We start from the raw sequence: 12370 nt of genomic DNA, 5'->3' as shown, positions 1-12370 counted from the left end.
CGCCATGATTGGTGGGTTGAGTACTTATCTGCAATTGGTCAATGTTTTGTCTTATATATTTGTTTTGTTTTTTCCAAAACAAGCAATTTTGTTTTAAAATAACGGATATTATGTAATGGAGTAAAAAAAAGAAAAAAACACGATAGGGTATGCCGTTATAGGAAAATAATCAACGACGGAGGTGGAGGCAGCCTAACACAAAGCCGTTTCTACCACGAAGTTGACCGTTTGATTTGTTTTGTACAACGACAAGTTGTTGCCGGTTACTTGTTAGCCCAAATTGTTGAAGGAAGTTACACGTACATCAAATTATAGCTACTTCATAGCGATCGGTCAGAAGGCGTTGACGGTAGTTTCCGGTCACAGGATTATCATCATCGACACACTTGTTCTAGTAACAATGTGTTACTTCAGAGACTCGTGTGTCAGACGTTACATGTAAACAAAGTAAAAACGAAAAAAAAAACGTAACTAGTGGCGTTTTCTCTAAGGAGTCTCCAGTGCCAGTGCTTCCTAACGGTCACGAAGTAAAGTTTGCACACACACAAAATAAGTCTTCGGAAATTCAGGGGACTTTTCAGTTTCCGGTAACAAAGTTGAGCTAAAGACTGCTTACAGCTGCTATAATGCGAGTGACAACAGGAACCAACTTGTTTCGTGGACATTCCACAATATTAACATGGATTTTAAAAAAGTTCGCTGTGGTTTTCTTTTGTTAAGTAATAAAAAAAAGTGTAACTGGTAAACTGCTGTGGTATAATAAGAGTAATAAAAAACTTGAGGACGTGTTGTTATTGGAAAATAATCGCTTCCGGGGTGAGAACAGTAACCTATAAACAATAATCACACTACTGTACACATATAATATCTGCTCAGTCAGTACTGAGTCCAATAATGGTTCTTTTCCATTTAAAAAGAAATGGGCTGACAAACGACAAAACACAAAGAGCAAACTTTTACTGAGAGACTTGTAATGAGAACGATTAGAAAATGGTATGATCCGTTGTAGGGGTGTGTGAAATACGTGTTGTCCCGAATTCTGACATAACTCGTGGAAACATAACTTACACATTTTATTCCTAGGTTATTTCACACCAAAATAATTCGTATCCGGTGTACGACGTGTATTTAATTACGGCAGGTGCACTTAATTAGTGAAACATCCCGCGCACGTCTCACCCATGTACTTTACATAGTGTAGCAAATCCCGCGCGCGCTGTTACCTAGCAACCGTTACAAACGAAGAACTGGCCTTCATTTTGTCCAGAGTGAAGGTAAGTTACCCGGAACTACCGTATTATTCTGTGTTGTATAAACGCATTAGTGTATTATTAAATGATTATTCCTTAAAAAGTTTTTAACTTTACAAAACGGAGTGTGAAGGTCGAATAATAACAGCATGTACATTTGGGAGGCTTCTTCAATTCATTAAACAATGAAGACGTTGATGAGTTTGATAATGCTGCGTTCAAGAACAACCTTTATTCAATTGCGTTTTAATTTGAAACGGAACTCTTTGTTTCCTAAGTTTACTAACTATTATAAGGGATATAAAACGTGGAGGTGTGCTGTTATGGGACAACAACCAATCAACAACAGGGTGGTGTGATACCACAAAAATTGCATTTTTTTTTTAAAACCGTTTATCGCTACCTTTAATTTTGTGGAACGTCTCTGAAACAAGTTGCAGCTATAAGGAGTCGCTCGACACTGGAGACTCCTTCCATGAATGTGAAACATCTCCTCAAAGAAAATGTTTTTTGTTTTTTTTGGATGCATTTTTGGGATTTGAATAATAGCCAGAACTACAGCACGTGATTCTGACCAATCAGAATTGAGAATTCAGTAGCGTTGGAGTAGAACTGTGATTAAGAGTTAAGGAAATAATCGTGCCTATGGGCTGTTTGTAACCAGATAGCTAATGTGCTACCGACACCCAGTGTCGTTCAATGTAGCGTTACGTGATTAAGATAGCTTGGGAAGAAGAGCATGCCATTGCTTTAGCTTGTCTGTCTCAGATCCAGGTGTGTGTCAGGAGTGAGAATGAGCACCGGGCGGACTCTGGAGGGCGCAGGGTGTGTCACCTGGTGGGGCTTCGGACCTGCAAGAGATCTGCTCGAGGCAGGTGAGATTCAATTCAATTAAATTAAATTAGAGGGACAGCTTGGATGAACATTTCACATTCTAATGTTTTTTTTTTTTTTTTTTACAATAACATTGACTTAATAGTCATTAAATATGACCGCCTTGTCTCCATCATGTCTTCCCACCATATGGTCCCAGGCGTGCCGAGGCCACAGGGGGAGCTGAATGTTTTGCTGGTGGGCAGCGGTGACCCGAGACACATCCTAAAGACCATCTCGGGCCTCAAGGACACCGACTCCCTCCACGTGAGTCTCCGAAACACGCAAGCCTCGTTTTCATTCTCCACTCGAACGGCGACCCCAATTCCAAAAAAGTTGGGACAGTGTGTATAATGTAAATAGAAGCAGAATGCAGCGATTTGCAAATCTCATCGACCCGTATGTTATTCACAATCGAACGTGGGAAACATATCAAATGTTTAAACTGAGGAAATGTACCATTTTAAGGAAAAAAAAATGGTAATTTTGAATTTCATGGCCGTCTGAAAAAAAAGTTGGGACAGGGGCAACAAAAGGCTGGAAAAGTAAGTGTTACTAAAAAGAAACAGCTGGAGGAGGATTTTGCAACTAATTAGGTGAACTGGCAACAGGTCAGTAACGTGATTGTAGATGCGGTTTTTCGCAGATTTATCGCTTCTGAGAGACTCTGCCTCTCTAAGATACTCTTTTTATACTCATTCACGTTACTGACCTGTTGCCAACTAACCTAATTAGTTGAAAAATCTTCCTCCAGCTGTTTCTTTTTAGTGACACTTGTCCAATCTTTCGTTGCCCCGTCCCAACTTTTGTGAGACATGTTTTTCAGATAACCACGAAATTCAAAATTACCTTATTTTTTTCCCTTAAAACGGTACATTTCCTCAGTTTAAACATTGGATATGTTTTCTGTGTTCTCCCGTGACTAACATACGGGTTTATGAGATTTACAAAATCGTTGCATTGTGTTTTTATTTACATTTAACCCAGCGTCCCAACTTTTTTGGAACCGGGGTCGTACGAGCGTATAGAACAAATCAGATCCTTTTAGTTCTGCTACATTTTGGCGCGCTCGCATTTTTAAGTGGCACGCTGATGAACGAGCGAGAACCTGTACGGACAGGCTCGGCTCTCGGGCTCTCGGGAACGCGAGAATGCAAACACAAACGCACCGATGCGCGTTATTGAAAGTGACGTCCAAGCGAAGGCAGAAACCAGTACGGCCATGAAGCCGTTGAACAAGTCGATACGCGTTCTGCGAGACCGTGAGGTGATGCGTTCCGATGTTAACGCACAAAAGGCTGTAGCTCCAAACGTCTCATCAGGGGGCAGTGGAGTGGAGTGAAGAGGGTGTGCTATTATAGGGAAATAATCAACGACGGGGTGGTGTTATGAAGCCGAAAGTTGATTGTTTTCCTATAGCAGGATGTCCTGATGTGTTCCGTGTAGTTACTTCACCAGTGAAGTTACTTCAGCAGTTCTCGAGGTCGTTTGTTGAGAGTTTGTGAAATGCCTTTGCAGGTTTGGGTGATGGAGAACAGTATGGAAGTGGTTGCGAGACAGCTGCTGCTCCTCTACGTAGCTCTGAGCGCACAGGAGAGCATGGGCATGCAAGGTTTGGTGTGACAATACATTATATATATACACACACACACGCTCACTACATAAAGACGTTCCCGATTTAAAACATTCGAACATAGAGTCACAAAGTACCTGTTGATTCACCTGTTCATTCGTCACAGAGAAAACGGAGGTCTTCCTCGAGCTGTTCGGGAACAGCGAGATCCGCTCTCAAACCGACAACAAGCTGAAGGACGTCGCAGCTCGACTGGCTCTCTCCATCAGCGACTCGCTAGACACAGACTCGCACACGCACCCTTGCCTGGACACCAGCCTTCTCAAGGTGCGCGATTGAAAGCAGCGTCAAGAGGACGTTCATCTAGCGCAGCGATCTTGCAGCGCTTTTTGTCAGTAATATGTGATCTTGTGTGCAGTTTAAGGAGCGAGATGAACTGGCTCGGATCTTCGAGCGGTGGAAGCGGCCCGACTCCGCGCACACGCTCAGTATGCGTAAGGTATGGGACGCCCGTGTCAGACAGCACCTCGGGACGCGCTACGATGCCCGCGCGGGCTGCTTCGACTGGGACCTCACCATGAGGTTACACGACAGAGGGGTGAGCGAGCTACATTAGACACACATTCACTGTGGCTTTATAGAATTCTCCGTTCTGATTGGTCAGAAAGGCTGCAAAGCACATCACAGGTTATCGCTTCGAACCGCGTTCTTTCCCTCAGTGTGGCGTCGTAAGCAAACAGCAGTACAGCAGATGGAGGGAGAGCGGCGTGGCCTTCGAGATGAGGGAGGGAGTGTACTGCGTCGCTAATCAGAGTCTGCTCTCCACGCGTGTGTTCAGCCGTGTAAGTCTCGTCAGCGCCGCAAACGCCGACATGGCGTGTGGAATGAATCTTAGGCTTGAGATTTACGAGAACACACAGCATGTGCGACAATTTAGAAAATTGTCTGCAATCAATCAACACCGTATTACAAATCATTCGTCTTGGCTTTAAGCGTTTGATCTGGAGAATTTGATCTTATGCAGTGTGTGTGTGTTTGTTAGAGAGGAGACAAGGTGGGAGTGCGGGGATACTGGGGAGACATCGTCTCAAGTCCCTATCTGTCGTTCGGCATTGAAACGGAGCACAAAGAGCTCCTGAAGATGCAAAACAACCGACATGTTAAGGTAAAAACAAACAAACAAAAACTATATCTGTGATTTCAGTGACTCGTCTAGTCACAACAGGGATGCTTGCTGCTCAAGTTTAGAGTTTAAGCTGATAATCATTTGCCCAAGCTGTACATGTGATTTCCTCTGAACATCTCCCACTCTCTACGGCTTGCGTCTTCCTCTCAGACTGCTCAGGACGTCTCTGTAGCGAACGTGCAGACGCTTTTTACGTCCCTGTCCTCTAGAGGAGGACACGCGCACGTCTCCGAGCTCGCCGAGGAACCGATCGATGATGCGGCAGAAACACGATCGCCACCGGAGCCGTCGGTTTCCCACGATGAACCGCGACAGGCGGGAGAGAAGCAGGTCTCTGAAGTTGTTCAGAAGGAAGCGATCGAGCCTGAGAACGGAACGCATGCAGAAGAGAAGCAGAACTGCGCGAGCCATCAGATAGGTAACGGTTCGACGGTTTCTTTCGAATAGACAGTAAAGTGTTTGTTGCATCACAGAAACGACATGGTTTTTGTTCGTGTGTACGCCGTGTAGAGTTGATGAATCTAAACGGAGTAAGCGTGTCGTTCCTGTCTCTGGAGTCTCTGCCCAAGCTGTCCATGAAAAGCAGATACTGCCATCTGTTCAATGCCGTCTACTGTTCAGCAAGGTAACACGTGTATTTTATTTATCATTTCTTTAAATCTACACACTAAGAATGTGACGATATATCAGTATATTCCAGGATAAAATAGTGCCGAAATCGTTCCATAGTGTTCGAAGGAACAGTATTACCGGGTGTGACACGCAGTGACGAGACAGCAGCTGTTAGCCATGCAAAGTGGGCGGGGCTGGCAATACTTTTGCTGGCAAAAACATATTACACCAGTTTGTTTGTTTTTAACCAAAACAAATTTCATTTTAGTGACCAGTTACATACTGATTTATCGGTTTGAATTTTTCCAAATTTGGGTTTTACCATAAATATCCCCCACCCCACCCCCCACCCCCCGAATCTACACAAAATCACCCAAATTATTAAAGGGGTGGGGGATTTATAGTTTGAAACTTTATTTACCAATAAAAATGCAGAAGATAGATGACTACATGAGCAGTTGCTGTGAAACACCCCTAAATTGGAAAAAAGAGAGACAAGTTACTGCTTGTTAGTGAAATTAATTTATTTATTGCACATATTTATTTATCTGGTTGAACCCGATTACAACTTTCATCAGGCCAGTTCCAGCCCACGGGCTGCTTTAGATAGCTGGACTAACTACCGCTAGATGGCGCAAGATACCTGCTTCAGTGATAATATTGTCTTCTGCTCCACTGCATTCATATAACAAACATCTGACCTGGGAAACCATGGCAACCAGCGGTAAACTTGAGTCAAGAACCCCTACCATCAAATTATATACATACATTCATACATCATATATATACATACATTCACTTAGGGGTGTACTCACTTTTGTTGCCAGCGGTTTAGACATTAATGGCTGTGTGTTGAGTTATTTTGAGAGGACATCAAATTTACACTGTTACACAAGCTGTACACTCACTACTTTACATCGTAGCAAAGTGTCATTTCTTCAGTGTCGGCACATGAAAAGACAATCAAATATTTACAAAAATGTGAGATGTGTACTCACTTTTGTGAGATACTGTGTTTATATATATATATATATATATATATATATATATATATATATATATATATATATATATATATGAAATGGGGTAGTTTAAAAACACGATGTGTATGTTGTACAGAACAAGAACGAAAAGGGGATTTTTGTAGTGGATAATATCTGTGTATTAGAAATGCGTGTGCAAACACAAGTGACCTTGTTTCCCCGCACAATTATTAGGATTTACGAGTAATTCCAAGTAGCTTTCCGATTCTGTTTCACCTGTGTTGTATTGATCGTGAGAAACGTTTTACAGCATGGTGCACCATTTGGACTACTCCTTGACGCAGACAGCGGCACCCGACTCCGTCCTGATCGTCGAGCTCGCCAAGTCAGTCAAACGCACACGTTTTTGTTACGACTGGAGTCTAATTAGTATACACTGTATGGTTTTGATTGGTTTGTGTGTGTGTGTGTGTGTGTGTGTGTGTTAGGTACCTGTTGGACTTGTCTAAGGAGCAGGAGGCCGCTTTTGCGACGAGAGTCAGCGAAATCGCTAAAGAAATGGGATTTGTACCAGCTCACACTCGGGACAACGATGCGTATGCTGTGTTCACGCTGCAAAAAGACCGATAACACAGAACACACACACACAAACCATACACTTTTAACACAGTTTATTACTATTAACACACCGCTGGAAGAAGGAAATCAGTCATACTGTAGAAGTGTCGAGCTGGATGTAATGACATCACATTTATTTCTGTATTTCTTGAGTAGCATTACAACTACAGACACCAAATGTAAATAAACGGATATATGATCACTTTTAACCAACAAGCTCATTGTTCCCCTAATACAAATTTCCACGCGTTAAATATCTTTCCGTGCTTTCCTTCGCGTCACTTCCAGCGCCCTCCCACTTTGCCCTTGCTGCCCGTCCCCTTCTTACTGAAAGAAAGCATTCAGAAATAAACATCAAAAAGATTTGTTACGTTAGAAGAATATACAGTATTCGTTCGTGTCTTTTAATCTAGCATGCGCACTGAGAAAAGGTCCTCTTACAATTTTTGCGCGTGGGAGATGCGATTGAGAAGTACGACTATCTGGAAAGAGACCGAAAAAAAAGGAACAAGGGATTAGTTGCCAAGTCTTCTGATACGTAAGGATTTACCTGAACGTAAGGTGGTGCTAAATATATGGACACCTTCTCAGCAGACAAGATTCAAATAAACTGAAATGTCCTGTTCGTTTTATATTTATTGACCAAATGCATTTAGGGTAAGTGGAATATTGCGTACATATCTAGTGTTACCCCTACTCCCCCACCTCACCTCGTATTTCTGTCTCCTGATCTTCTCATTGAGGTCAAACTTCTCCGACTCCAGCTGGTGGATCCACTCCCACATCTCTCTAGCCTGCTCTCTACACACACATGTTGTATTTACAGAGTTGACAGAATTCGGTAGGATAATATTTTCTTGAACTAACTGTGTGTGTGTGTGTGTGTGTGTGTGTGTGTGTGTGTGTTTACGCCGAACCTCAGGCCGTCCTCTCTCAGGTGGTCAATCGCGAAAGGTTTGCGTCTCTCAGCCAGAGTCTTCCTCTTGATCTCTCTCGCCGTTTGTCTTTTCCCACGTCCCCTCTGCTCCACCTGCCTCGTGAAACACACAGAGCGGGACGACTAAACGAGACCGCTGAAGAGACCGATAAAGAAGAGGTCACTGAAAATAGAGATGAGACCTTAGCTAGAAATCCTCCGAAATGCGCTCCCATGTTGGACAGGACCTTCTTCTTCTTCGCCTCGTCGTCAGCCCTGCGTTTTGCCTCCTCGTCCTCCTTCCTCTGTCGCTCTTCCTGCGATCAACAGTTCTGTTAAACTCGTACGTTTATTCTAGGTTCAAAAATCACGTAATTAGTGTTTTTTTTTTTTTAAAGAAAAGTTCAAAAATCGTGGATACTCGTTCTCACCGCAATCCTCGCCTGCCTGACTCTCTCGTTCTCCGCTCGAACCCTCTGCTGCTCGGCCCGCGCAGCCCTGCGGTTCTCCTGACACACACGCACGCGCACACACAAAAACTTTAAAAAGACCACGACGTTCTCCCTCCTCGCGAACTTCTTAAATATTCTTTAGGGGTGTCAATAATTTGGGCACATTTCAAGATCAAATAATATTTTAAAAGGAAATCGTTCTAAAGGACGTGTAAGAATAAAATGGCCGTAAAATTATACATTTTTTTTTTTCTTTCGGGCCATTCTCCTGAAGGGTGCCAATAATTCTGGAAACTAGATACGAAAGGATTTAAGCAAGAAAAGAAAAAAAAATCCCACAATTCTCTCTTTCAACATGATCAGCTCCTCCTCTTCTCTCTTCCTCTGGACAAAGTGGACTTCGATCAGTGTCTGCAGCTCCAGCAGGTCCTTCTCCATCCGCTTCCTGTGGATGTCCTGCACACACACACACACACACACACACACACACACACACACACGTGTACGTTGACACATGGAGAAATTCACACGTGCATAATCAATCACGTCGTGTGATAACTCACATCAAAGTCCACTCGCTGGCCTTCTGGGATTTTTGGAGCAATGTGCTGAGAGTGCACTGGCCTGCACATTTAATCACACACACATCATAAAATATGTAACAGCACTGACTGTTTAATGTGTGTGTGTGTGTGTGTTGTGGACGTACTTGTGTTTGGGCTGCTCTTCTTCTAAAACAAACCAGGAGAAACCATGGAAGAAAAAAACAGCACTTCGGTAACACTCAATCTGTGTACCTTTTGTACATCTCATGGATTTAAACCACTACATGACACTAGAGGGCGCATCTGAGCCAAAACATCAGCCAGGATTCCACAACAACCAGCAAAATATTTAGAGATGCGTGTTAAAGACAAACTTGCCTTTTAGCGTGATAAAAGATCGATACGGATAGAAAATGCGGACTGAGGAAGGAAATAGCGCTCCCGTCCACACCTCCCCTGGCCCCCCCTGACACACTTTGTCAAATCTAATACAACGCAATGAAGAAGAAGAAGAAAAAAACGCAAGCGAGAATTTCAAGATGCAAAATAGAACAAGACTAGTACGATGACAACATTGAAAACCATCTAAACTCATCTTATAAAATAGCACTTGATCCAGCACAGCCTATTATATTACATTGCACACTGACAGTTCATTATACGCACAACTTAAACAATGTTTGTGTGTGATTTCTTTTATTAATCTTTCAATGCACCCTCCTGTAAAGAAATCTTTCCCCCATAATGTGAAGGATAAGCTGACCGAACACTCATGTGCTACACTTCCATCTCACTTTAGGGTTAATTCCTTATTTTATCTATAAAATAACGAGACAAACAACATCTCGGATTAGACGTTACGGATCCCGTCCCGCGATGCTGGTTTCCTCAGACGTCAAAGGGGACGACACTTAATATGGATCGATTAATATAGTGTTTATCATGTTTATGTATTTACAGTAACGCTGGCCCTGAACGGCAGTCCACGTTTATTTAAGGCGATATACGGTTACTGAAAACATCAGCAAAAAAATTTGAGCAAGACGTACAGTATAGTGGTGACATCGAGCAGCCATGGAATTTCGTAGAACCGAGACTCACCTCCATCTCGTTCTGCGGGTCCATCCTCCTCCTCGTCTACGTGTACAAATAGCAATAAAGAGGCTTTCAGTCTGCACTTCAGCACTGAGAATTAAACACCTATAAACACAATCTCACCTTCCACGTGCTCCCTAAAACAAACAAAAAAGTTCAATCTCAGTGAAAAGTTCTTCTTAGTCTTTCATATGGCTATAAATGCTTTATTTCACACTTTAAAAAACAGATAAATGGATGAAAAGACGTTGCTGAGGAACTCACTCCTGCTCTCGCGCTGCGTCAGACATGATGGAAAACGTACCCGAGGTCAGCCGGAGAGAGATTTATTAGATGTCTCTCTCTCTCTCTCTCACACACACACACAAATCACGTTATTATCCACGACAGGTGAAGACAGAGCATAGGATCATGGCACCGTGAAGACTTAATCCACACACATTAGCTGCTAATAAAGTGATAATAACCAAATCCAGGTCAGAATTCGAACCCGATCCAAAAATACACTCTGAGTTAAAAAGATGAATTCAGTCCCGTGTAAATATGCAGGTTTAAAAAAAAGGATGGATTATCTTCAAGTGCATTCTGAAATTCGAAGACAAATCGAAATATTCATTTCATATTCGAATCACATCAGAATACCGATCGATTTCATTTCATTTCAGTTTCTCGGTAACATGATGTGAAGGGGGGGGGGGATTCGACGGCAGGGGTTGTGTTTTAATTCCTTACGTTTTCTGTTACACTTAATACAGGGTTTTATGTTACAGTCCCCTCCGAAACTATTGGAACAGCAAGGCCAATTCATGTTTGTGCTATACACCGAAGACATCTGGGAAACCCATTTCAGAAGTGCAAGCCATGATGTTACCTCCACCATGTTTCACAGATATGTTCTGGATCCTTTCTTTCTCCACACTTTGGCCTTTCCATCACTTCAGTAGAGGTTAATTTTGGTTCCAGAACTTTTGTGGCTCATTTATTTATTTTTCTTTGCGAATTCCAATCTGACTTTCAGATTCTAATTGCTCATAAGTGGTTTGCATCTTGTGGTATGACCTCTATATTTCTGCTCTCAAAGTCTTCTTCAAACAGTGGATTGTGATACCTTCACCGCTGCCCTGTGGAGGTTGTTGACGTCGTCAATAACGGTTGATGTTGGTGGTTTTTTTTGTTCACGGCTCTCAAAGTGTTTGTCATCAACGGCTGTGTTTTTTTTTTCCTTGGCCGATCCGTTGCATGTCTGGATGTTAGTACAGCTAACTGGTCTTACACAATCTTCACAGGTGAAACCCAGGGCTCCAAGCAAGATTTGACATTCAGAGCTATTAACTCTTTAAACAATTTAACACAGCACACCTGGGCAGCAAGAAATACCTATCGGTCACATGTTCCAATATTTTTGATCACTTGAAGAAAAAAAGAAGAAGAAGAAAAAAGGTGGGTTCAAACAAAAGGTGCCATGTTCTAAGTCAGTGGTCACCAAAGCTGTTCCTGGAGATCTAACTTCCTGAAGACTTTAGCTCCAACCATAACCAGGGCCACCTAATAACCAGTCTAATCGTTTCCATGATCAGCTAAAGCAGGTGTGTATTAGATTTTGGTTGGAGATGAAACCTGCAGGAAGGTAGAACTCAAGGAAGAGGTTTGGTGACCACTGTTCTAAGTTGTTTAACACATCTACCGTTGTCTCATAACCATTGTTCGATCTCAAACCCAAATGTCTTCAGCAAAAAAAAAAAAACAATGGAATTGGCCGTGCCGTTAAAATACTTTGAGCGGACTGTATATTTGCGCTATTGTTTCTACTGCTTTCAGGTAAGAACGATGAGTTGGAGAAATATAAAAGTGCCAAAATAGCATTTCATAACTCCTGGAATAAGAAGAGTCCTTGCTTGGGGGCGGCTAGTGATTTTAATTGAGACTGACTTGACAAATGTTCCTGAGCACAGATACCAATAGAGAACAATCCAGCTATAAAGCTGGATTAAATGTCTGATCCACCAGAATGAACATTTACCCTTGACCCCTAGAGTGTCAGCGTGAACACACAGATCAGAGAGACAGAGCAACTACGAGGTCTACATCTTTATTGGTGGCAGTACGAAGGCTGCGAGTCGTCCGCAAAATAAATCTCTTAAAGGAACACACTAATATTTTGTTGCACCGCCTTTAGCTTTACTGCGCACGTTTGTTGTGGCATTGTTTCGACAATCTTATGCAATGTTACAACATTCATTTCCATCCAGAGTTGGATTCATTTTTGC

At 42.6% G+C, this 12370-nt stretch overlaps 2 protein-coding genes across 2 annotated transcripts; one reads left to right on the top strand and one right to left on the bottom strand.

The window, feature by feature from the left end:
- The first annotated feature begins 984 nt into the window (after window positions 1-984).
- LOC128604532 (dynein axonemal assembly factor 3-like) lies at window positions 985-7304 on the top strand. The gene is made up of 12 exons (XM_053619727.1): window positions 985-1274; window positions 2019-2125; window positions 2284-2390; window positions 3642-3735; window positions 3863-4023; window positions 4115-4294; window positions 4416-4538; window positions 4739-4861; window positions 5033-5300; window positions 5393-5507; window positions 6788-6862; window positions 6966-7304. Exons 2-12 carry the CDS (start codon window positions 2044-2046, stop codon window positions 7105-7107), a joined length of 1470 nt encoding a protein of 489 aa, XP_053475702.1. The 5' UTR covers window positions 985-1274; window positions 2019-2043; the 3' UTR covers window positions 7108-7304.
- LOC128615939 (troponin T, slow skeletal muscle-like) lies at window positions 7134-10393 on the bottom strand. Its single transcript, XM_053638352.1, has 11 exons — window positions 10368-10393; window positions 10227-10240; window positions 10058-10145; window positions 9027-9087; window positions 8803-8919; window positions 8443-8520; window positions 8215-8328; window positions 8013-8125; window positions 7806-7896; window positions 7537-7577; window positions 7134-7422 (listed from the first exon to the last, which is right to left on the bottom strand). Exons 1-11 carry the CDS (start codon window positions 10391-10393, stop codon window positions 7374-7376), a joined length of 792 nt encoding a protein of 263 aa, XP_053494327.1. The 3' UTR covers window positions 7134-7373.
- Window positions 10394-12370: the final 1977 nt, after the last annotated feature.

This window comes from Ictalurus furcatus, chromosome 1 (genome assembly GCF_023375685.1).
Source record: "Ictalurus furcatus strain D&B chromosome 1, Billie_1.0, whole genome shotgun sequence".
NCBI classification, from domain to species: domain Eukaryota; kingdom Metazoa; phylum Chordata; class Actinopteri; order Siluriformes; family Ictaluridae; genus Ictalurus; species Ictalurus furcatus.
Note: the sequence above shows the minus strand (reverse complement) of the source record. Positions and strands in the feature narration are given on the sequence as shown.